At 44.7% G+C, this 24,961-nt stretch overlaps 1 protein-coding gene across 8 annotated transcripts in view; it reads left to right on the top strand.

Annotated features, from left to right (window-relative positions):
- SFMBT2 (Scm like with four mbt domains 2) overlaps positions 1–24,961 on the top strand; it is a 123,942-nt gene that overhangs the window by 76,850 nt on the left and 22,131 nt on the right. For all 8 annotated transcript variants that reach the window (XM_060192130.1, XM_060192128.1, XM_060192126.1 and 5 more), the window contains exons 11-15: positions 4,940–5,066; positions 17,414–17,527; positions 20,716–20,758; positions 22,758–22,831; positions 24,469–24,608. In XM_060192130.1, coding sequence (XP_060048113.1) covers positions 4,940–5,066; positions 17,414–17,527; positions 20,716–20,758; positions 22,758–22,831; positions 24,469–24,608 — 498 coding nt within the window. The remainder of the gene's footprint in view (positions 1–4,939; positions 5,067–17,413; positions 17,528–20,715; positions 20,759–22,757; positions 22,832–24,468; positions 24,609–24,961) is intronic.

Genomic DNA, 24,961 nt, shown 5'->3' with positions numbered 1-24,961 from the left:
GGCACATGACAATAGTGGACTACCCAAGTGAGCTCTGTTTTGCCAGCTTACTGGGAATGCTTTGTCATGGGACGCTTATCATAGATTTACTTTTTCAGTTTACCACCTTTCGTGGGAAAGGAAGGATGGTGGGGATGGATATGGGGAATCGAGTTTGCCTGAGGATATCTAATAACCAGAGGCAGCGCCGATGAGTGGACAGAGCCAACACTTAGTACAATCACCCCACAGGCAACGCTTTGGCTACTGATCCTTTATAAACTACCCACACACAGTGATTTGAAATGAAAATGGGCTTTGTGGCTGTAGCTGCCCCTCTGTAAGTAGGATAAAACACAGTTTGACTTGCTTAGGGGCTTTTTAAGCTGTCAGACAAGGTGCGTGATCAGATAGACGTTCGGCACATAATCACAGGGAGTAGGCGGGGTGACCTGCAGAGACATACCTGCCACGGACCCCTGGGAATCCTGATTCCCAAGAAGCATAAAAGAAAGGAATAAATTGATTTCTTAACCTGCCTTGGCTAACTTTATTCTGGTTAAGTAAAGATGTAATTACATCTTTAAATTGCCATATATAAAGTGACACGAAAATAAAGATTTCCTTTTTTTTGTTTTTATATTTTATTTATTTATTGAATAGAGATGGAGAGAAATTGAGAGAGGAAGGAGAGATAGAGGGAGAGAAAAAGAGAGACAACTGTAGCACTTCTTCAACCACTCGTGAAGCTTCCCCCCTGTAGGTGGGACCTGGGAGCTTGAAACCAGCATCCTTGTGCCTGGGAACATGTGCACTCAACTGTGCAACAGCTTCCTGGAACCTCCTTTTTTTTTTTTTGCTTTCTGAGTATGGTAATGCAGCAGCCCCATTTATGGGAACCTGTCTGTCTCCATTTATACATTTCAGACTAGATATATTTATACAGTATTGTAGGAACTGATAACACATGTGGTAGTGGGTGATTTGAGAAATTCTATATTTACTAAAATGTAATGTTGGAAGGGAGTTTGCACCCAGTGTTGACTGGTAAGCTCATACTAAACTGGTCATCCTGCAGACAGGAAGTGTGACCCCTGGGCAGAACCACAGAACAGCTTCTAGGGACTAAGGGGAGGAAGCAAAGCAGGAAGCAGTGGGAGGGGCCAGAACGGGCAGGAAGGAGCAGTGGGGTGTTTGTCCTGGATTTTCTTTGGTTTTGACCTGAGGTCTGCCACAGCTGGCAGCAGGTGGGATGATTAATAGTGATAAAAGATTCTCAGTCTTTTCTGCCTCCTGATAGAGCTGTACAGCCACAGCTATGGGAGACTCAGCGAGGCGAGAGGGGAGACTCAGAGTGAGGCAAGAGAGGAGCCTCAAAGCCTGTGCACAAACACTGCCTACATCTTTTGCTGATTCATAAATCATCCATGCACCAGCAAACCTTGAGTAGTTTCGCTGAAGACAAAGGACCTGCACTGAGATTTGAGTTCTTTTCTAGAAGTGGAGCTTACATTTTGAGTCGGTATTATTCCTTGTTGAACACTGAGAAATGAACACTATTAGGAGGAATGTATCACAACCCAGAGTATTTCAGACATTTAGAGCTTCTCAGTACACAAAGGAATAGGAAAATTCGACTCATTCTCAGTGAAAAAAGAGACCAACCTAGAATATAACTCAGATGCTGGAGTTGTCAGACACATGAATGGGTCACATGAATGGCAAAGCAGTGTCCTAAGTGAGCTATTTTGCCAGCCTGATGTCTGTGTTTTTATAAAGAGCTGTCCGGGCGATTTTGAAAAATCTTAAAAGTTTGGGAACCATTGGCGGAAAGAGCAATATTACAACAAAAGTGTTTTATTACAACAATAAAACAAAGTTTTTACTCAGAAGTGGAGTAAAATCAAAAATAAGAGAATTTCTAGAACTGAAAAGTGTAATATCTGGTAAACAAATTCATTGGGCCAGAATGGAGATGGCAGAGGAAAATGCTATGACCTTGAAGATAAGACAGTAAACCAACCATCACAAATATAAGAAACACAGCAGCGTCAAATTACTGATAACAAACACACAAAGGAAAATGGATACATTCCAATAATTTGACAACAAACTTCTGATTAGAAACATTGGAAGATAGTAAACCAACATCTTTAGAATGTCACGTGGTGGGAGGGGGCTCTAGAATTCAGTGTTCAGCAAAAATGTAATTCCTGGAATGAAGATAAAATCTAACACCTTGGGGCCAAGCAGTGGTGCGCCTGGTTAAACACACTCATTACATTGCACAAGGACCTTTGTTCAAGCCCCTGGTCTCCACCTGCAGGAGGAAAGCTTCATGAGTGATGAAGCTGGTCTGTAGTTGTCTCTCTATCTCCCCGTCCACTCTCAATTTCTCTCTGTCTCTATTCAATAATAAATAAATAAAAGATTAAGAAAAGGAGAAAGGATTTTTTTTTTTGGGGGGGGGGCTCCAGAGTTATTGCTGGGGCCTCCAGAGTTATTGCTAGTGCCTGCACTACAAATCCATGCTTCCTGGAAGCTACCTTTCCCTTTTATTGCCCTTGTTGTTTATCATTGTTGTTGTGGTTATTATTGTTGTTGTTGTTAGATAGGACAGAGAGAAGTCAAGAGAGGAGGGGAAGACAGAGCAAGACAGAGACAGACACCTGCAGACCTGCTTCACACCTGTGAATCGACCCCCCTGCAGGTGGGGAGCCAGGGGTTCGAACTGGGATCTTTATGCTGGTCTTTGTGCTTTGATCCATGTGTGCTTAACCCATTGTGCCACTGCCCAGCACCCAGGAAAAAATATTTTTTAAAAATCCAACACCATACCAAATACAATGTACAAGTGGCAAAGACACAGTCGAAAAATGCTTAACATCACACGTCAGGCAAGTGCAAGTTAGAACCACAGTGAGGTATTGTTAGCATAACCTATCAAGGCGGCTGACATTGGACATACCACCAAAGCAAATGCTTTTGAGGCTGTGTAGCAACTGGAATATCACATGTTGTTGACAAGAATGGAACATGACAGATTTAGTGCATTCAGCATATGACCCTGTAGACTTATTTCTGGAGAAATGAAAACTTGGTGTGAAAGGCTGAATGGTACCCCTCCCAAATTAATGCACTGTGAGTTTCTAGTTCCCTGGACCTCAGTTTGTGACTGCATTTGCAGTGAGCATTTTGAAGAGATGATTAAAGTATAATGAGATCATCTGTGGAACTAATAGGACTTAGAAGAAGAGGAGACTGTGACACAGGCCACATGCATGGAGGAGGAGCACGTGAGACATAGCCAAGGAGAGAACCCTGGGGGAGCCAGGCTGCCCTTGAACTTGACCTTGAACTTTTGTTTGTTTAGTATTCTAAGAAAATAAATTTAAGGCTTCCTTTGAACTTGACCTTGAACTTTGTTTAGTATTCTAAGGAAATAAATTTATGTCCAGCATTCCATGTAATGACATAGTAGGTACTTTATCTGTGGGACCAAAGAAAACCCATTTTCTTTTTTAAATGTTTTAATTAATTAATTAATTAATTATTGAATAAAGGCACAAATTCAGAGAGGAGGGTGAGACAGAGAAGGAAAGAGACACCTGCAGCCCTGCTTCACCACTCATGAAGCTTTGCCCCTGCAAGTGGGGACTAGGGGCTTGAACTCAGGTCCTTGCTCTCTGTAATGTACGTGCTTAACCAGGTATGCCACTGCCTGGACCAGACCAAAAAAAAAAACACAAACATTTTCTATGAACTTCTAATCCTGGGTGATTTCTTTTGGTTAAACCATCCAGGGTGTGATAGTTTTTTTATAGCAAACGAGTGAACAGCAGACTGACGTCCTCATGGTCACACAAAATTCTGTACTCAGATAGACAGCAGCTCCACCCACAGTCACTAAGAACTGGAGAAAACTCAGGTGATTCAGCCTGTCAGTGTACAGACTGGCTGTGGTCCAGTTTCAAGCTGTATGTGGCCATGTGGCCACCATTTCAAAGTCACGTGGCCCAGTGAGGCCAGCCAGATGCCCTAGTGTAAGATGCCATGGGAGTGATGTCATTGGAAAGGCTGGGGAGATGGGATAATGGTGATACAAAAGGACTCATGCCTGAGGCTCAGAGGTCCCAAGTTCAGCCCCTAGCACCACCTTATGCCAGAGCTGAACAGTGAGTTGGCCTTTCTCTCTGTATTTCTCATTCTTACTAAACAACAAACAATATGTTTTTTAAAAAGGTAATATTCTAGAAAGAGAAGAAAGATAGGTGGTCCAGGGACTGGGCATTAGCTAATCAGACCTGATTATGGAAGGTCCTCACCAAGGAGGTCCCAGTGGGGGTGGGGCTAAGAGAGGAGAACGAGGGTGCTGTTCTCAGTCTTGACCAACTTGTGGCTCTGTGGCTGGCTGCCTGTTCCTGGCAATCTTATGCAACTGCACTTCCCCCTTCTGTGACTGACCCCATCTGCAGATTTAAAAAAAGTGGATTTAGGAAAGTTCATAAAAATACCCAGTTGGTAAGGCACCAAAGAAAAGTATGGATAGTTCTAGAAAGAAGGAAGCCAGGGGCCAGGACCACCCGCAGACCTGCACTGAGGGGTTTTTTGGGGGCTCATGGATTCCAGGCAGAGGCTGCTCTCCCTCCTGAATCACCCCACCCATGCCAGGTGTGAGCCAGGAGGCTCAGGGAGGTGAGGGAGGGAGTGCACCTTGTGATTCCCTAGAAGTTCCCATGGACACACAGAGAAAGAGTTCATCCATCCGCTCGCTCACCGGACAGCTTTTATTATGCACCCGCTGTGCACCCAGCACCGGCCTCTAATTGCTGGCACACAGGAGGGACCATAGTCTCATGATGAGACATGTCCATGCGTGATGCATATGTGCTGTGTTGGTTTTGACCTCCCCGAACGTTCCTCTGTAGCTGCAGACTCAGCTCATGCCTTTCTCTTCTAGACGGCACTCAGTCGGGGCTTCACAAAGAACATGAAACTGGAGGCAGTGAACCCCAGGAATCCCAGGGAGCTCTGCGTGGCCTCCGTGGTCAGCGTGAAGGGGAGATTGATGTGGCTGCACCTGGAAGGTATATCCTGTGATCCCTCTCAGACTGGGGCCTCCTAGCACGTCTCAGAAGCACCCTGTTGCCATCCTTTGATTTCGACGGAGCTTAATGTATTCAGTGTTCTGAAAGAAGCAAAAGTAATCAAACAGAATCAGGAGCAGGCTGGCGCATCTTCCCTGATGTCAGAGATGAGCCACCGGTGTGATAATTATGTTGGGAACACAGTGGTCTTTTCACAGCTATGATTATGCAGACTAATGCCACAATTAAATTAATGTGAGTCACTAAAACTGGTATTTGAGGTCTTGGTTATTAGGAAGGTAAAATTATACATTTGCATTTTAATGTGAATAATCCCCTTTGCTTTCTCTTGCAGATGTTTAATTTTGCCTTAAAATAGTAACTGGAGATGGACGTTTTTGCTCTCGGAATCTGTGATAAACAGGATTTAGGCTTGTTTGTTTAATGATGTTTGAGTTGCTCTTTATAGCTACATTATATTTATAATTGTATGGACAATTTACAGAACAATGTGATTTGTAAACAGAACCCTGATTAGATTTGGGGATTAGGTAGACGACTATATTTTCTGGATGTTACCTTTATTTTTTTATTTATTGATTGATAGCAGTTAGCAGTGAGATTCCGTACCTACATGATTCTTCCACTCCCTATGGATTCTTCCATTTATTTTTCTTCTCTTCTTTTTTTTAAAAAAGTATTTTATTTATTTAATGAATGCTAGAGATGGAGAGAAAATGTGTGTGTGTGAAAGAGCATGAGCGCATGCACTGCTCAGAGCACTGATCAACTCTGACTTGTGATGGTTCTGGGATTGAACCTGGGACATCAGAGCCTCAAGCATGAAAGTCTTTTGCATAATTATGCTGTTGCCAGCCCCACTTCTCCCTTTAAATAGGGGCGGACAGAGAGAGAATAGAGGCACCACAGCACTGATCCAGCACTCATGCAGCTTCCCCTGTACGTGGTGCTCCCATGCTGTGGCTGGGGCTTAAACCTGGGCATGATAAAAAGTGCGCTTTACTGGGTGAGCTGTCTCCCACCACCCTAATGTTACTCTTTTATTTCCTGCTTAAAAAAAAAATTTTTTTTATTGCCACTAGGGTTATCGTGGGGGCTCAGTGCTTGCACAGTGAATCCACTTCTCCCAGTGGCCATATTTTCTTTTATTGTCTCTTGTATTGATAAAGACAGGAATATGGTGTGTGTGGGGAGAGATAAGAGAGAGAGAAAGACATAAGCCACCTAGAGCACTGCTTCACTGCTCACGGGATTTCTCCCCCTCAGGTGGGACTGGGCTTACACTCTGTCCTTGTGCCCTCTACCCATTGTGCTACTACTGCCTGGCCCCAGTGTTACCCTTTTAATGAGAAAGCAGTCACATGAATCTAATCTCAAAGGTTTTCTTACCTTTCCCTGATCTGGTACTTTTTGGTTGGTTTTCAGTTCCACAGCACCACAGCACTCAGTAGTTAGTCTACTTCTCACATATGTGAGGAAGCTCAGCAATGATACTTCTTCTGATGTGTATTGGAAGCCCTATGTTCATACTGCCGTTATAATGGAAACTTGGGAAGGTCAGGAAAACTGTTGTTAATATCTTCATCCTTGTTTCCTCAGAAAGGGAATAATAAATCCTCCCCCAGCCCTTTTTCTCCCCTCCCCGCTCCTCCTCTCCCACCCAGGAAGGTAAGTGAGAGACCACATCACTGAATCTTCCTTCAATGCAGTAGGAGCTAGGCTTGAACATGGATCAAATTTAACTATTTCACTGGCCCAAGGGAATTGGATTTCTTTAATAGGAATATAGTCGCATAAATATTATAGTCTCAGAGTGAGAGAAGGGTGGGAAAAACTACTTCTAGTTGAATGTTCTTTCATGGCTGATTCTCGGGAATGAGTTTAAAAAAACCACCATAGTTTCAGATTTCCAAGTTAATTTGATATCAAGGTGAATTCTCAAATAATTAATTGCTTATTTATTTATTTTTATTGCCACCAGGTTTTTTTCATTTTTTCTTTCTTTCTTTTTTGACAGGATAGAGAGAAATTGAGAAAGAATGGATCAGATAGAGGAGAGAGACAGAGAGACACCTGCAAACCAGCTTCACCACTCCTGAAGCTTCTCCCCTGGAACTGGGGAGTGGGGGTGCTCAACCCCGGATTCTTGAGCATGGTTATATGTGCACTTAACAGGGTGTACCACCACCTGACCCCCAAGTCGATAGCTTTTTATAAGGTGGATTTTTTAGATTGGAACAGCCTCTGGTTGTAGGTAACCAAAGTCAGACACAGACAGCAAGCAGGGTGCTGTCTGCTGGGCTGGATGCACCTGACCTTGTGTCTGTGACTGTGTCAAGTTGAGTAAATTGCTCAGGGGTAAACAAGACGCCACCTGTGATTTCTAGTCCTGAGGCAGAACTTGCCCCCAAGTAACTGCGAAGCTCTGTCACAAAGCGAGAGTGTGGTGTGCAGGATTCAGTTAAGACCCAAAACGTGAAGTTCTCCAAGCCCGTGCTTCACCATTACTCTTTATTAGCTTGTTGTGGGGATAGCTCTACTGTTACGATTTATGTAGCAGTTCCGATGCCCAGAGTGTTTCCCAGCTGTTAATCACCAAATGCAGGCTGCAGTGAGAGTGTCCAGAGTTCATAGATGGGGAGACGCTCTGATCCATTAAGAGACGCCTGCGGTCCCCTCTCTGCTCTTGACATCTTTGTTGCTTCATTCATCACACCCTCCAGCTTCCCAGCTGTTTGGAAGAGTGACAGCAGCATGTATTGTGTACTTAACACATCTGACAGCCTTTACTCTTTGCACTGTTTCTCTTTGGATATAAATTTTTATTGTTTTAACATTGCCAGGGTCTCTCACACATGCACTATTTCACTGAGCATTCCAGGGTGGTGTTTTCAGGTAGCGACATAGAGACAGAGACAAAGACAGAGAAAGAGAGGAAGTGGGCGGGTGGTGGCACACATGGTTAAGTACAAATACTGCCATGCACGAGGACCTCGGTTCGAGCCCCTGCTCCCCACCTGCAAGGTGGCTGCTTCACTAGCGGTGAAGCAGGTCTGCAGGTATCTCTCTCTCTCTCTCTCTCTCTCTCCCTCTCTCTCTCTCCCTCTCTGTCTCCCCTTGCCAGGAGCAGTGGATTCGTAGTGCAAGTACTAACCCTCAGCAATAATCCTGGTGGCAATTAAAAAAGGAGAGAGAGAGAGGGAGTCGGGCAGTAGCGCAGCGGGTTAAACACACGTGGGGCAAAGCGCAAGGACCAGAGTAAGGATCCCGGTTCCAGCCCCCGGCTCCCCACCTGCAGGGGAGTCGCTTCACAGGCAGTAAAGCAGGTCTGCAGGTGACTTTCTCTCTCCCCCTCTGTCTTCCCCATCTCTCTCCATTTCTCTCTGTCCTATCCAACAACAACAATATCAATAACAACAGCAACAATAAAAACAACAGGGGCAACAAAAGGGAAAATAAATAAATATAATAAAATAAAAAAGTTTTTAAAAAGAGAGAGATGTAGAGGTAAGACACTACAGCACCTGAGCCTCCCCCAGGTGCTACAGTACTTCCATATGGTGCACCGGGGCTTGAACATGGGCTTTGTGCATAACAATGCAGGTACCCTACCAGGTGAGCTATCTCTGTCCCCTGGATATGAATTTCTGGATTTAAAAAAACCTGCATCTACTTGAGTTGGCTCCTTTTTTCCTCCCAGGTTCTGCTCTGTAGCACTGATAAAAAGTACTAGAAAACAAATCAGAATCTAGAAGGTCTACCATTTTTTTTCTGATCTTACCAGAAAATAGTTTTTGTCAACAAGCTGAAAAATACTGTACCCAGAGCTATTGGTCAAATTTAAGCCTTTGTCATTTTAAAAAGTACAGTACACACAAATAGCACTGCATTTAATATCCCTGATATTACTTGAATAATAATAATTACTACTGCTATTATTACTTATTATTATTACTTAACCCTCAGAGGGTTAGAGGGAGTGAAAGAGATCATAGCACATAGACTTTGTTTAGTATGATTGGAACTGGGCTACAGCCTAGGTCACGCACATGGCAAAGCAACATACTATCCAGGTGACCCATTTCACCAACCCTAATATTTATTTATTTATTTATGAAAGAGAGGAGAGAAAGAACCAGACATCACTCTGGTACATGTGCTGCCGGGGATCGAACTCAGGACCTCATAGTTGAAAGTCCAATGCTTTTATTCACTGCGCCACCTCCCAGACCACTATTTATTTATTTTTATTGCCACCATTTATTGCTGGGGCTTAGTACCTGCACGATGAATCTGCTGCTCCCAGTGACCTTTATTCATTTAGTTACTTATTTTATTTGATAGGGCAGAGAGAAATTGAGAGGAGGAGGGAAAATAAAGCAGGGGTGGGGGGAGACCTGCAGTACTACTTCACTGCTCGTGAAGCCTTTCCCCTACCAGAGGAGCTTGAACCCAGCTAAGGACCTGGGTCATGTGTGTGCTTTACCACATGCCCCCCTAAATTTTTAAAACTATTCTGTTCTGGGCTTTTATGGAATACTGGCCTACTAATGTGACAGTAAATGTAATGGTCCTCATTTATCACTGCTTTACCATTTTATGAGTATAGTGTTTTCTTGTTCTCATTCCGGGGACAAAATGTTAGCAAGGTACCATGGTCACTTTGTGGCTGTTAAATTACCTTCACAACAATGCTGCTTTTGATTGCAGTCGTTCATGTGACACTTTAAATTTATAAAGCACTTCAAAAACGATTTATTGGTTCTCTTTGTGCATTAAATTGACTTGAAGTATTTTCAACACATGGCTAATCAGCCACTTATAGATAATTAAAGCGATCCTTTTTACTGAATGTTGGACTGCTCTGGAAGTCAGTAGTGCTCAGCTTTGTATGTCTGCAAAGGAGCAGAGGAATAAGAGAACAGTTGAAAGTTCTGAGGTCAATGGCCTGGAAGGTGGCTCAGTGGATAGAGTGTTGGACTATCAAGCTCGAGGACCTGAGTTTGCTCCCTGGTGTTGCATATGGGCATATGACAGAGTGAGGCTCTGGTTCTCTTTCTCCTTAAGGAATAGTTTATATATATAAAACATTTAAAAAGTATTTATTTTGAGAGGACAGAGGTAAAAAAAAATGAGAGGGAAGAGCAATAGAGAGGGGGGGAGAAACAGAAGCACTTGCAGCAGTTTCACCACTTGTGAAGTTTCCCCCCTGCATGTGGGGACTGGGCATTTGAACTTGTGTCCTTGAGAATGGTTAACACCTCCACTTAACCTGGTGTGCCACTGCCTGGCCCCAGAATACGTATATCTTTAAAAAATAAAAATAGGGTATTGGATGGTAGCACAGTGGAAGCGCAAGGACCCGTGTAAGGGTCCCGGTTCGACCCCCTGACTTCCCACCTGCAGGGGAGTCGCTTCACAGGCAGTGAAACAGGTCTGCAGGTGTCTGTCTTTCTCTCCCCTTCTCTGTCTTCCCCTCCTCTCTCCATTTCTCTCTGTCCTATCCAATAGTGACGACATCAAGAACAACAATAAAACAACAAGGGCAACAAAAGGAAATAAATAAAAATAATTAAAAAATTAAAAATTAAAATAAAATAAAAATTTAAAAGTTAGGTGTGAGATGAGTGTGGTGACATCCAGTGCCTGTTCCAGATGGATCTCAGATTCTCCTATGCTGCCCACTGGCCCACTGTGAGCAACGACCCTATGGTGCTGGGACCTGTGGTTTGGAGAGCAAGTAGCAGTGCTCTCTCTGTGTTTAACAGTCTACTTTGGATGATTCTCGCTGCAGTTCGGGCCACATCTACCCCTGCTTACTGCTGTCCACACTACACACTGGCTTGTGTGCCCTTTACTTGCCTTCTTGCCAGCCACCTCACTTTGCATTCATTTCAGAACGTTTTTTATTTTTTTGGAGGGGCATGAGATAGGATATGAGGGTTCTTGCCCTCTTCTCGGAGCCTTTGCTCCCCAGGAGGGATACACTCTTGCCTTGTACCATGTGGTGTTCCTGACACCAGGGTTGTTTTTCGTCCTGTGTGAAGGTGGAGGTGGGACCTCCACATCGGCAAGTGTCCAAGCGTCTCTGGCTTGGAGCTGAGGCAGAAGCTCCTTTCAGGCCATGAACAGTCTGATGGCTCAGCAGCTTTCAGTTCTGCAAAATTCGGCACCTCCTTTAGTTGTTGCTACTATGGAAATTGTCAAAGAGAGCTTCAGAATGTGGCTTTGAACTTGGGGCTTGGCCACGTGGAAACCATGCCCACTTAACAGATAAATAAAGGCAAACCCCATCTTGGGCCTTTGGTTTTCCTTCTGTGGTATGCATGCTTGACCTTGACCTTGCCAGCACTGCTCTGCTCACCTCCTTATCTCTTAGGAGGTGAGCTCCAGGGTTGGCAGAGGAGTCCCTAGGGATCTTGCTCTGGTGGCCACCAGGGTCCCCAGCAACTGCCTTTTTGTCTTCTGCTTTACATTTAAGAGTATTTTTTCCCCTTTGTCCCTATATCACTTTACTGTGGAAATAATAATTTATAGGACAGTTCCTGACACGTGCATGCATTTTTCCCCATGACAGGTATCTGCACATCACTTTATTTCTGTGAGAGGGACAGACTGGAGCATTACTTGGCTCTGGAATATGGGAGGCCAGGGATTGAACCCAGGACTTGAAGAAGTCCTGTATTCCAAGTCTGAGCTGGCTCCATCGCCTTGTCTTCCCTCCTCACTGCACACACGTGCTTTCATGGTTTGGTGTGACTTTAGCTGTTAGTGAGGGGACCCAGCACAGTTACTGTGTTCCTCAGATACCTTCATCCTTCCTTCCCATCCTGCTTTTAGCTGAGAGGAAGGGGCCCTGGTGATGTTGTTCCTGAAGTTAAAGAAGAGCCTTTCCTCCCTCGCACCTGATTGAATTCTGCCATGTCCATCCCCCAGCCCCCACTTGTCTGCTCTCAGGCTACCCTTTGCCATGTGCTACATCAAGCAGACACAGTTTTTGCAATCAGCAGGGTCAGTAGAACGTTCTGGAGAGAATGCTATCTACTGGTCTGAGGACACAGTTTCAAGGTAGATGAATTTGCAGTGCTGTTTTATTTATTTATTTGGCTCAGTGCTGGCACTTTGAATCCACTGCTCCTGGCAGCCATATTTCCCTTTTCGATATCTTTCTATTTTATTGGGTAGGACAAAAGAAATTGAGAGGAGATGGAGAGGTAGAGAGGGAGAGAGAACGACACCTACAGACCTGCTTCACCATTTGCTTGTGAAGCTTCCCCCCTATAAGTGAGGAGCGAGGAAGCTTGAACTACAGAGCCATTTTTTTAATGGGTAAAGATCTTATTTTTGTTTCCTTTAATTGTCCTTTGAAAGAATGGATTTTTGAAGCAAATACAGTTCTCACTATTTAAGGCATCTTGATAAATGATAACTACCTGGATTTAAAATTTCAAACATTAAAAGGTTACATCTGAATTTATGATACCAGATCAAATAATGAATAAAGGAATGACTGACTGGGAAGTTCATACTGCCAATGAGTAAAGACTATATACCCTGAAATATAATAATTGTATCACAAAGTCAAAAAATCTGACTAGTTTATTTGCATGAATAGTAGCTGTGAAAATTATAAAACAGAAACTTTTTTATATTTAATAATGATTGACAAGACTGTGTGATAAGAGGGGTATAATTCCATACATTTCCCACCACTGGAGTTCTGTGTCCCATCCCCTCCATTGGAAGCTTCCCTGTTCTTTCTCTCTCTGAGAGTATGGACCAAAGATCTCTATGAAGCACAGAAGGTGGGAGGTCTGGCATCTGTAATTGCTTCTCAATTGGACATGGGTGTTGACAGGTTGATCCACATCTCTGTTGACAGGTTGATCCACATCTCAGCCCGTTTCTGTCTTTCCCTAGTGGGGTAGAGCTCTGGAGAGGTGAGAACATATTAGTGAAGTGATCCTGTAGCACTATTTTAAGGTTCTGAATTGATTCTCACAAATTCTCGCAGTTGTGCATTTGCTGTGTGCTTGGGAGGTCTTGATCTCACTGGGTGAGATGAGTCCTTGTAGCTGAGTTTTCTTTCTTTTTCCGTTACCCGCCCTTCATTCTTCTGACCCTGCCAGTCACCCACGCATGCACCTTCTCCTCTCATCCCTGCATGGCCTCAAGTGTCTTATGCTGTGTTATTGTGGTAACAAGGTTGTGGTTAGTCCTTCACTCACAAAGATCAACACATGGACGTTCTTGCAGAAGATTCTTTCTCCCTCCGGCCCACACAGCCCACACCATTCTCTTTGCTGGAGTGTTCTGCTTACCTTTGAGCTTCGTAGAGTGCGCATCTCAGTAGCTGTGGTTTCTCCACTTGACACAGATGGCAGCACACTCCTCACACGGTGCTCTGATCCCTGCAGTACACCTGCTTCAGCCCGCACGCACCTGCCCAGGAATAGTCCTCATTAAGCAGCACTCTTTTTAATCACACAGAATATCCCATCACGAGAATGCACCATGATTGACTTGAGCACTCCTTATAGACAGAGGTATGTGCTTCCTCTTCCTGATGACTTTTGGGAGAAAGTGCTGGAAGAGAGCAAGTCAGCAGAATCCATGCTGTCGCATCGCAGCTGAGACAGCGTCAGAGACTGAGCGTGTCTTGTAGAGTTTTCTGTAAGCTGACAGAACACTGCTTTGATCCACAGAAGTACACCTAGTTTTGCATAGAGTTTTAACAGGCCTAGAGTAATGAAGAAAGAACATTGTAAGGTGGGGCAGGGGACAGGCAGTAGTGCACCCTGTAGAACATGTAAGTTACCGCGAGTGAGGTTTAAACCCACAGGCCCCACCTTCAGAGGGGAAGCTTTATGAGCTGTGAAGCAGTGCTGCACGTGTGTCTCTTTCTCTCTCCCTCTCTACCCTCTCTCTTCCTTTATGTTGCTCTCTGTCTGTGTAGGAAGGAAAAGGGGGAAATGAAGTAAATAAAGAGAAAGAATGTTACATCTATTTTATGGATTATTTTGTAAGTTACTAAATCTTAGATCTTAGAAAATAATGGATCCTGTTTTTATTGAGTCTGAATCTAATCAGCTGTATCTAGATTCATAAGTTGCTGAAGGGAAATAAAGCTTGTTTTCCCCACCCTTCAGACCAGGGCTGCCCCAGTCTCAGGGTCAGAAAAGTTGTCCTGATGTGAAACAGCCCACTGTTCCATCAGCTCTTGCTGAAGAGATCCCTTCATAGCTAGATCCAGGGCTGGGAGGATAGCAGGCCTATAACTTGTTTGGAGATGCCATAGCTGACATGTCTTAGGCCATAATTTTTTTAAAAAATTTATTTATAAAAAGGAATCTGACAAAAACCATAGGATAAGAGGGGTACAACTCCACACAATTCCCATCACCAGAACTCCATATCCCATTCCCTCCCCTGATAGCTTCCCTATTCTTTATAAGTGGTTTTTTAAATATAATTTTTAAATATTTATTATTGGATAGAGACAGAGAAGTTGAGAGGGGGGACAGAGAGGGAGCGAGATACCTGCAGCCCTACTTCACCACTTGTGAAGCTTCCCTCCTTCAGGTGGGGATCAGGTGATTGAACCCAGTTCCTTGTGCACTGTAGTGTGTGCACTTAACCAAGTGTGTAACCACCTGGCCCTGGCCATAAATGTTCAGTTGGATGGAGAGCCAGATCAAAGAATTTCTTTAAAAAATATTTTCTCTTTTACTTATTTTTGAATAGAGACAGAGAAAAGGGAAGGGAGAGATGGAGAGGGAGAGAGAGAGAGACACCAGCAGCACTATTTCACTACTTGTGAAGCTTCTCCTCTGCAGGTGGGGATGGAGGACTTGAACTCAGTTCCTTGTGTGTGGTAACTTGTGAGTGCTACTCAGCACACCACCACCCGGCCTCCAAGATCAAAGACATCCATGGCTTAATCGTGTATACGTTACCGGGGAAGCTAGAGAAGAGCATCTGACTGCACTGATGCCAGCCACATGGACTGAATCACCCACATGACGTTGATGTGACATTTGAGCCAGCAGGCACTGGCAGGCAAAAGTCATCATAGAATAAGTCAGAAGGACACTCTAAGCTTTCTTTTCAAGTGCTGTTTCGTTCTTGAAAACCTTACTTATTCCTAAACATAAATCTGAAATACAAGTGCATTGAGTACAGGTAGTTAACCTGTTAGTGAATTGTTGAGTATCTATGGAATACACTTCTTTTTAAGTCTAAAGGTGAGAAATGGCCTTGTTTGCTGAGGTGGAAGCCCAGCCACCTTCCTCAGATTCCCCTGAGAACCCTGTCTGTCCCCTTTCGGGCAAGAAAAATCATTTCCACATTGGAAGCTACTTGGAAGGTTGCTTTACCTTTTGTCTGATTTGAGCATCTTATTGTTAATTTACAAAAAAATTCTTTGGTCACGAAGCTCCGTCTTGGCTGAGTCAGATGATATGAGACAGAGATGATTTCTGTTCTTTGAACCATGTTGGAGAAGCATTCCTGTGGACATCTGGCACCCCTCTGATACCCTTCAAAAACTGAGAATTGGGGGTGAGGAAGCAGTTAGGACTGATCAGCTTAGCAAGTGCTTTCTTCAAGAAACAATTGAAAATGCCAAGTAAAGAAAGGTGACAGCAGTGCGCTAACCCTGGAGGCTGTTGCCACTGCTCAGCCACTGTCAGTGCTCTGGTTTGTTGATTAGCCTGAATTAGGAACCTGTGTATCTGCGTGTGTGTGTGTGTGTGTGTGTGTGTGTGTGTGTGTGTGTGTGTGTGTGTGTGTGTGTGTGTGTGTGTGTTTTCTTGCTGTCCTGGCTCTCAGGAAGAAACCAAAGCAAAGTAGCAAGAAGGATTTGAACCAGACTCTTCTCTTTCAATGCTGAGTTCAACAGTCTTCCTTCAAAGCATTTTCTCTCTCTTCCCTCAAATCACTTTATGGGGATGAGGGAAAGAAGGAGAATGGTTTATAATATAGTTGTTGATACTTGGGTACAGTTTTTCATCTCCCTGTAAATAGGTGTCTGCACAACATTCTCACCCCCACATTGGGTCCTTTTGCACTGTCATACACTAGGACCCTAACACTCTCTCCACCCCCTTCCTTCCCAGAGTCCTTTGCTTCAGTGCAATACACCCCACCAAGTTCCGAGTTTCACTCTGGGCTTTCCCTTTCTACCCTTGTTTCTTAAGTTCTACCTATAAGTCAGGCCACCTGGTGTCTGACCTTCTCTTTGATTCATCTCACTTAATGTGATTCCTTTAAGTTTCTTCCAAGATGAGTGCTTCCTCTCTCAGAATTCTGGATTCAGGAAGGAATTTTCTTCTCTTTCCCGGTGTGCTGGGTTCCAGAATTATTCTCAGAATCCAGCACTCCATGACACTTGGGCTCTGGTTATATCCTGAATGCCTCTCACAGTGTCTTCCTGATCAGAGGACAGGATCATGGGGCAGTCAGGTAGGGTCCTACTAGCATGTGACCGCTGCAGAGTTGACTTTGGGTGGCAGGATGAAAGCCTACAGGTTCCAGAGAAGTTCAGAATAAGTGACCAAGCCAAAGTGATGCATGAACAAGCTCCTGGAGAAGCTGTTACCTTGGAATGGTTGGCTCCACTGGGTCGTCTTTGTAGCTTTCAAACAGGTTGCTGACTTGTCTTAGTTGAAGATTGACCTTATTTAATGTTGATTGAAGAGGTCTCAGGGATTTGACCATGCACTCTGTGGCCCCCATGCTCAACTCCCTGCATGCCCTTCACTTCAAAGCTCTCCTGGAAAGTGAGGGTGACCAGTGCCTTCTCCAGGGGATTTGGTGCCAATGCCAGGACCCCTGGATTCCTCCTCCTCCTGTTTCCAGTGAACACTCTCTCATTTCAATCCCCCCTTTATTTTGAATCTCCTTGTCCTCAAGAATTTTGTTTTCTTTTTTTTTTTTTTTTTTAATACTTAAGGCATTTGGACCAGTGTCAGACTATGGTCGTTTCTGGTTTTCTGATTTTTTGTCTTAGTGGAACCAGGGTCTTGCCTATGTGTGATATAAGCATTCCGGGCCACTTTCATCATTCTAATATAGAGATTGAATGAGGGAGAAACACTATAGCACAGGAGCTTCCTCTGGTGCCATAGTACCTCTCATGTAGTGCCAGGGCTTCAGCCAGGACCTAGCACATAGTGCAGGCACCCTGCCAGAGCACCCTCGGTTCCAGTTGTTTCTGAGATTCAGAGAAAACATTCTTCAAGCTGTAGGTGTTCTGCCTTTGTCCTTTCTGTCCTGTCCAGCCAGTAATGCCTGTCTGTACCTCTTATCCCGGCTTCTCCCCTCAGGCCTGCAGACCCCTGTCCCTGATTTCATAGTTGACGTGGAGTCCATGGACATCTTCCCCGTGGGCTGGTGTGAAGCCAATTCCTACCCTCTGACCACACCCCACAAGACTGTTGGTAAGTGCCTGGGTCTGGGAGCAGGGGTGGGTCTGCATCTGGGATGTGGGTGAAGGAAGGTTTGTGAAAACACAGACTTGTCAAGTTCAAGCTTCCTCCTCACCCTCCACCCCACATACACACTTGTCATGTTGCTCTGGGAGATGTCTGCATGTCACAGGTGTATGGAAACATGTCACAGGTTGGCACATGAACCCACAGGGACCAGACAGCTGAAGGTCACAGAGAGGCAGAGGTTAAACATCTGGACTCTTACTCCCAGTGTTGTATACAGCTCGTTATTTTGTTAGGAGCAAATACAGGTAAACGTTCTGTTTTTGTGTGTCTGAAAGAGCTAATTTTTCTCATGAGGTTTACCCTGAAGGATTCATACTCAAACTCAAGGTTTTTCCAGTGGAGCAGGGGAGATAGCATAGTAGGTTGTACAGACTTTTATGCCTGAGGCTCCCAGGTCCCAGCTTCTGTCACCCATACCACCATAAGACAGAGCCAAGCAGTGCTCTGGTAAAATTAATTAATTAACTAATTAATTAATTTTTAAAAGAATTCTTTTCCAAGGAGACTGTTGGCTCTGAGCCTTTATTTTTAAGAACTTGGAGCGTGACTTCAACTGTACTTTGAAAAAGCGCATCCCACCGTGTCTTTCTGATCACAAAAGTACCAAATTAAAGCGGTGTTCATTTTAGCTGGAGATGTGCAGTGGTGTTTGGAACATATAACTGCTCTCACTTAGAAATGCATCTTTTTAAGTGGAAATGGTCTACATTAATAAAACAGCATGCCCATGTCAAACACATAGTGTGTTTTAACATGTTATTGTGAGTTATGATCATGAAGCTGTAATGTTGAACAGTCTTCAAACCAACACCTATTGGTGCTGACTGCCCCACACTAAGGGATAAAGTAGGTATTATTACAATTGCAAATTTTTAAAGAGAGGAGAGTGTAACTTTTGTGTGAAATAGTCTGTTTCCCATCACTGCTTTATATAACTACCTATGCAGACTTTTCTTCTTTTCCTGCAAAAGAAACTGACATACTTGGGTTCATTCTCAGAACACTGCAGTCAGAAAGCCCCAGCCCGTAGTTGGCCTCTCAGCCCACATGTCAGAAAGTTGGAACAGCTTGTGAGCACCCACTCATTGTCCCTTAGGGACTCTAATGACAGACTCTAATGAGCTGGCCTGAGTGGCTCAGGTTAGAGTTGGTGGTAGGCCAGAGAGATTCTCCTTACATTGTCCTACTCCAGAGGGGACAAGCTTGCCCTTGCTATAGAGTATTTCTCATAGTCTGGACTTAGAATAACTATTTCGGTCTCAAGGTTTACACACACACACACACACACACACACACACACACACACACACACCACCCCCCTACCTCATAGAATATTTCTCATAGTTTGGACTTAAAATAACTATTTCAGTCTCAACGTTTACACGCACATGCACACACACACCCCACCTCCCTACCTCATAGAGTATTTCTCATAGTTTGGACTTAGAATAACTATTTCAGTCTCAAGGTTTACACACACACACACACACACACACACACACACACACACACACACACACACACCACCTCCCTACCTCATAGAGTATTTCTCATAGTTTGGACTTAGAATAACTATTTCAGTCTCAAGGTTTACACACACACACACACACACACACACACACACACACACACCACCCCCCTACCTCAGATCCTAGCCATTGAGCCAGCATAGTCAGTGCCGGGTCCTAAGTAGAGACCCTTGTATCTTACTTGTGTTCAAAACAAATTCGTGTCCATGTTCTCATTCCCGTCGCCCTTCCTCCACCTCCAATCTCATCTTTGCCTGAATTGGGGGCATGGTAGAGGCAGGGATTTTTAGGTTTCCTGTAGCAAAAGTACCTGCTGGTTTTAAGGTAAACCGATCAGCATGTCCGTCACCTGGTTTGCATTTGACACCTGCATCTGCAGTGGTTGGCCCCTTCCCAAAATGGCACAGAGTTCAGGGCTCTCTGTCCTTGTTAGTACAGTCTCACTTAGAGAATTACCCGCTATCCACATTTCTCTCTGGAGATCCCATGTTTTCACTCCTCTGGTAACAGCTTGAGTTGAATGCCAGACCAAGTCAGGTGAGGGCATTCAGTAGCTTTTACTCCTCCTCCCTTGTTAGCCTGGCCTTTCATCCACCATGCTCTGACAAGCCCAGCTTTTAAGTTGAAGCCCGTCAATCTCCCAATAGCCCCAGACGTTTTGTTGGAATTAACTTATGCTTACATTGGAAAGTGCACAATTGTCTATGCCCAAATGAATAGGTGCCAAAAGATCTGGGCTTTATGCTTTATGGTCCTTCTAACCAGCTATAAACATAAACCACAAATGTTCCTAACCCTCCCCCCCAATAAAAAGAGCTTTATTGGCCAGTTTATGCCAGTCTTTCACAGACGTGTTGTCTTGGCACCAATACATCCTTTAGTCATAAGATAAACAGAGTTTAAAAACATAACATTAGTCTTAACGTGGATGCTGTCATGGTAACATTTGACACTTTCTCAGAGGTGGTTGGGGGCAGCAGGTATGGACAGACACCATTCTGGAAAATTTTGCTCGGTTTATCTTACCACATGGGTTGAGTTCATGTGAGGTCTCTTGTTAAAAACATATTTTAAAATGCAGCCATCAGGGGGTGTGCTCTCAGACGAAATGCATTAGACTCTGCTTCGACCTCATCCCTCTTTCATGCTAGTAGACATTAATGTACAGTTGTGGTGCGGGTGAAATACCTTTGCAGGCTTCAGATGGTGACTTCAAAACTCACTCTGTTTGGAAGCTGGGTGTTAGTGCACCCAGTAAAGTATACATACCATCATACTCAAGGACCTGGGTTCAAGCCCTGGCCCCCAACTGCAGGCGGGGAAAAGCTTCACAAGTAGTGGAGCAGTGCTGCAGGTACCTCCTCCTCCACCTTCTCCTTTCTTTACTTCTCTATCCCTTACCTTCTATCAAAAAAGAGGAGGATACCAGGAAGCAATGATGGGATGGTGAAGTCGTGCAGGCTCTAAGCCTCAGTCAGCAATAACCAAAACAAATAAACAATAACAAAAACAGTTCACCCTATTTTATACTAAATCATTCTTTTGGGAATGCTTTTGCATCAGAAGAGGCTGATCTACCCCCCCATTTTGCCTTTATTCCAGCACAAAAGAAAAAAAAGATTGCTGTTGTGCAACCAGAGAAACAGTAAGTTTTACTTGCTTGCTCCCCCACTTCCCCACAGTGGGTGATGGGTGTGGGGTGTCAGCTGGAGTGGGAGCAGAGCTGTGTGGAGGAGACATTGGGACCCCACTCCGGGCCTGGGGGTTGGGAGTCACTTCATCTGTGCTCTGGACACTGGACCAGCTTAGCCAGCTCTCAGGCCCCAGTTTCAACCCTATTCGTGCTCCCTGCCATGGATGGAAGGGCATCTCAACCTCTCACACACCAGCAGCCTGTCCTCACTCAGTGCTATGACAGTGCTGGCCACACACTGAAGTCACCTGTCACCTGTGCCCTCTGTGTCCAGATTCCCAGCCCACATGGCTCCATGAGCTGGACCTGGGCTATTCTCACTCTGCTTCGCAAGATCCTCATTTATTTTTTTAAATTTTTTTAGAAGATCCAGTTTGTTTATTATTATTTTGAAAGCTCATTTTGCTTCAGTTATTCATATTGCCCATATGAATGAAACCATCTGGTAATTGCCATTCACTTCTTTTTTTTTAAATTTCTTTATTGGGGAATTAACGTTTTACATTGACAGTAAATACAGTAGTTTGTACATGCATAACATTTCCCAGTTTTCCATATAACAATACAACCCCTACTAGGTCCTCTATCATCCATTTTGGACCTGTGTTCTCCCCCACCCCCCCCCCCACCCCCCAGAGTCTTTCACAGAATCTTTTACTTTGGTGCAATACACCAATTCCAGTTCAGGTTCTAGTTGTGTTTTCTCTTCTGAAGATCCTCATTTATAAAAGTCCTTTGGTGGAGATTCATTAGATGCCATGTGAGAGGAACAAAAAAGCCTGTAGGCCCTAAACTATTGAACAAATGGGGGTTAGAACCCCCTTTTCAGTTAGCCCTTGAGAGAAGGGAGGGTATCTGGGCATGACATCTGGAAGTGCTGTCTGTGGAAAAGTGTAGCCATGGACATTTCAGTATATTATAAAGATCAAAACAAGGCTCAAATATACTCGTGAGTGCCACTTTCTTAAGAAAAACAGAAATGGCTGGCAGCTCCCATGAGAGGTTGAGTGTACAGAAATCTAAACTGATGATCGGCTGCATTGTGATTTGAGTAGGATGACAGCTTTGTGGGCTTTGGGGGGCAAGTTCATTTCTAGATGCAGGGGCCAGGTCAGCTCACTGGGTTCCAGTGTTATCTGGGCCATGCTGGGTGGGGGTGAATGAGTAATAGACCCAGAATCCCATGCTCGCATCCAGATGGGAACCACAACTCCCAATGTGATGGTCTGGCAGGCAGCAACTTCACTGGAGAGTTTGTGAAAATACGTCTTTCTGGGCCCTATGCCTCCCAGTTTCTGACTTAGGATATCTGACAGGGTCCATGGGGTACCAAGTGGGGGACCCCACTTTGAGAAACAGTGCTGTCATTCGCACAGAGATCTCTCAAGATAACCTGTGTTGTGTCCACGTCCTTTTCTACCCTGTGGTCTCTGCACAAGCAAGCTGATTCCCCCAAAATGTCCATTCACCATGTTCCTCCAAGGCTATACTTTTCTAACTGTGTCCTTGGCAACTGGTTGCTGAATTCTGATGCAGAACTTTGTCCCAGACAAAACCTGCTTCACTCATGAAAAACCATCAACACATAGCTTTTGTATAAAGTGTTGGAAGAATAGTGTGCTCTTTGACCCACAGGAACACTGACCCCAGAAATCAAGCTCAGCACAACGTTGTTTCCAATGAAACCTAGAAGAGTCCGACTATAACTGAAGCACATGTTAGTATTTTCCTTATAGTCTAAGATACCCTTCAGGGCCTTGTGGTGATATGTAAGATACCCCTCAGTAGGGCCCCAGAAGAGCTTCCGGTTCCTAGCCCCCCCCCCCCCCCCCCCAGTCCTTCCTCTCACTTAAGCTCTCTGAGTGGCTCTGTAAGTTATGGAGAAACCCTGGAATGCTCCAGCCTCTTTTCAAGTCTGTGACCTTGAGCCTTCTCTTTTCTTTCCTGTCAGAGTGCCATCCACAGTGCCTACTGCTGAGAAAATACCTCACGACCTGTGCTTATTTCCTCACCTGGACACCTCAGGTAAACGGGCCTGTCATCGTGGGTCAGTAGGAGAACATTTCGCCAGCCAGTCTCTTCCCTGCTGCTGTGCACTGACACATGCCAGCTCTACTTTCCGAATTTCCTAATGACATTCCCTGTGCCTCCTCTGCTCTGCTGTCTTTCTAGAGAGTTCTCTAGGCCTTCGGGAAAAGGACCCAGGTGCTCCTTAAGATTTATGAGGCGATCTAGGATCCTCTGTCATGGATGATTGTGTGGGGAAAAGGAAGCTTTGGAAAGTTCATTCCTTTCTTGGTCTTTGCTGCCTACTCCCATTGTGTTCTCATATTAGTGGCTAACCCTTAGCCTGCACCTTTGAATTGCTCCTTTAAACATTCTGCACATAAATAACATATACTTTATGATGTGTAAAATAATCTTTGAGAACACCACAGATCTAATTATAGACATCTTTGTATATTAAGTCCTTTAAAGGCGAGAGTGTAGTGTGTGTGTGTGTGTGTGTGTGTGTGTGTGTGTGTGTGTGTGTTCAACCTGCTAGGGCACCAGACTTGCATGCCTGAGGCTGCAGAGGCCCCAGTTTCAATAACCCAGCCCACATCCTTATGCCAGTGCTGAGCAGTACTCTGTCTGATTTCCGTGCCTGTCTCTGTCTGTCTGTCTCTCTCTCTCCATAAAAATAAGTCAACCCCACCACACTGAAGGAATCTTCCAAGCTGCAGCTTCTTGCTCTTCCTTTCTGTCTCCATCTGAGAAAAGTCAGCCCAGCACAGTGAAGACCTGGAGTCCACCCCCCTTTATTAGATTTTTTAAATGTAATTTGTTTCAGAATTCTAGTTCAGAGTCCAAATAAAACTGGCTATGGGTTTCAGGATGAGATCTATAAGCCCAGGGAAGAATCTTATAGGTTGGGGTTACTTTGTGCATAGACTTAAGGCTTTTTTTCCCCCTAAAGCTCTGGTCGGGTGAATCCTACCCCAGTTCCCATACAGATGCACCTGTGTGCACACTATTTTTGTTTGTTTACTTTCACTTTTTTACCTGTTGCATAGAGTTCAATATTGAGCATGGTTTTAAAAGTGATATCAGCTATATATATATTTTCCAAGTCTGCCACTATTATCCTACTTCTTTCATCTTACACCCAGTTAAGCGACGCTTCTTTATTTCTGTTTTTTTATTTGCTGCTAGCTCAGCAGACTTCCCCCACCCCACAGAAGGTGATAAAGATGCAGAGAGACACCACAGTGCTGCTCCACTGCTTGTGAAGCTTCTCATTTGCACAGGGCTCCCAGGAACTCCAATCTGGGTCCTCATATATGGCAGAGAGAAAGAGAGAGAGAGAGAGAGAGAATATGAGATCAGAGCACTGCTTGCTCTGACATGTGGTAGTACCAGGGATTGAACCTGGGACTCAAGCATGAATGTCCAGTGTGTTCAAACTGCACTAGCTTCCAGATCCTGAATTATCTTTACCCTCTGACAACCCACTCATTCACCAGCATGCACACATGTGTGTATATGTGTGTGTGTGCATGTGCTGAGGTTTCTAGACATACGTGGGAGTGCTCTAGGACATAATCAGATGGGAGGCAGGGCTGGGGACACTGGGGAGCATGGACTCAGATGTTCTGGGGGGGTCACTGTCTTCCCTACAGGTCCAGGCAATGGGAAATACTGCTGCCCTCAACTTTTCTTCAACCACCGATGCTTCTCGGGTCCTTACCTCAACAAAGGCCGCATCGCCGAGCTGCCACAGTCCGTGGGACCTGGCAAGTGTGTGCTGGTCCTTAAAGAGGTGAGTCCAACGTGCCTTGCTGTGCTTGAGGCCCTGGGTTCAACTCCCAGCACCACACAGGAGCACCATGCACGGCACCACATGGGGACCCCCGTGGATGGTGGAGGGGTGCTGTGGTGTGTGTTCTTCCAACTCTCCAAATATGAGGCCAGCAAGGACATCCAGAGGTACTGCACATGCAGAAGGCTCTTGGTTCATCCCCCAGCATGACACTTGAAAAGAACAAATAGAGCCGGGGAGTGGGTAGCGAGCACACGTCCAAGCATGAAGATCCTGACCAGCACAGAGGGAGCTTCTGTACAGGCAGCACTGTGGTGTCTCCTCTCTCAGTCTCTCACTCTTTATTTAAGAAA

The sequence above is a fragment of the Erinaceus europaeus genome, chromosome 6, assembly GCF_950295315.1.
Source record: "Erinaceus europaeus chromosome 6, mEriEur2.1, whole genome shotgun sequence".
In the NCBI taxonomy this organism is placed as follows: domain Eukaryota; kingdom Metazoa; phylum Chordata; class Mammalia; order Eulipotyphla; family Erinaceidae; genus Erinaceus; species Erinaceus europaeus.
The sequence above is the reverse complement of the archived record's forward strand: the minus strand, read 5'-3'. Positions and strand labels throughout refer to the sequence as shown.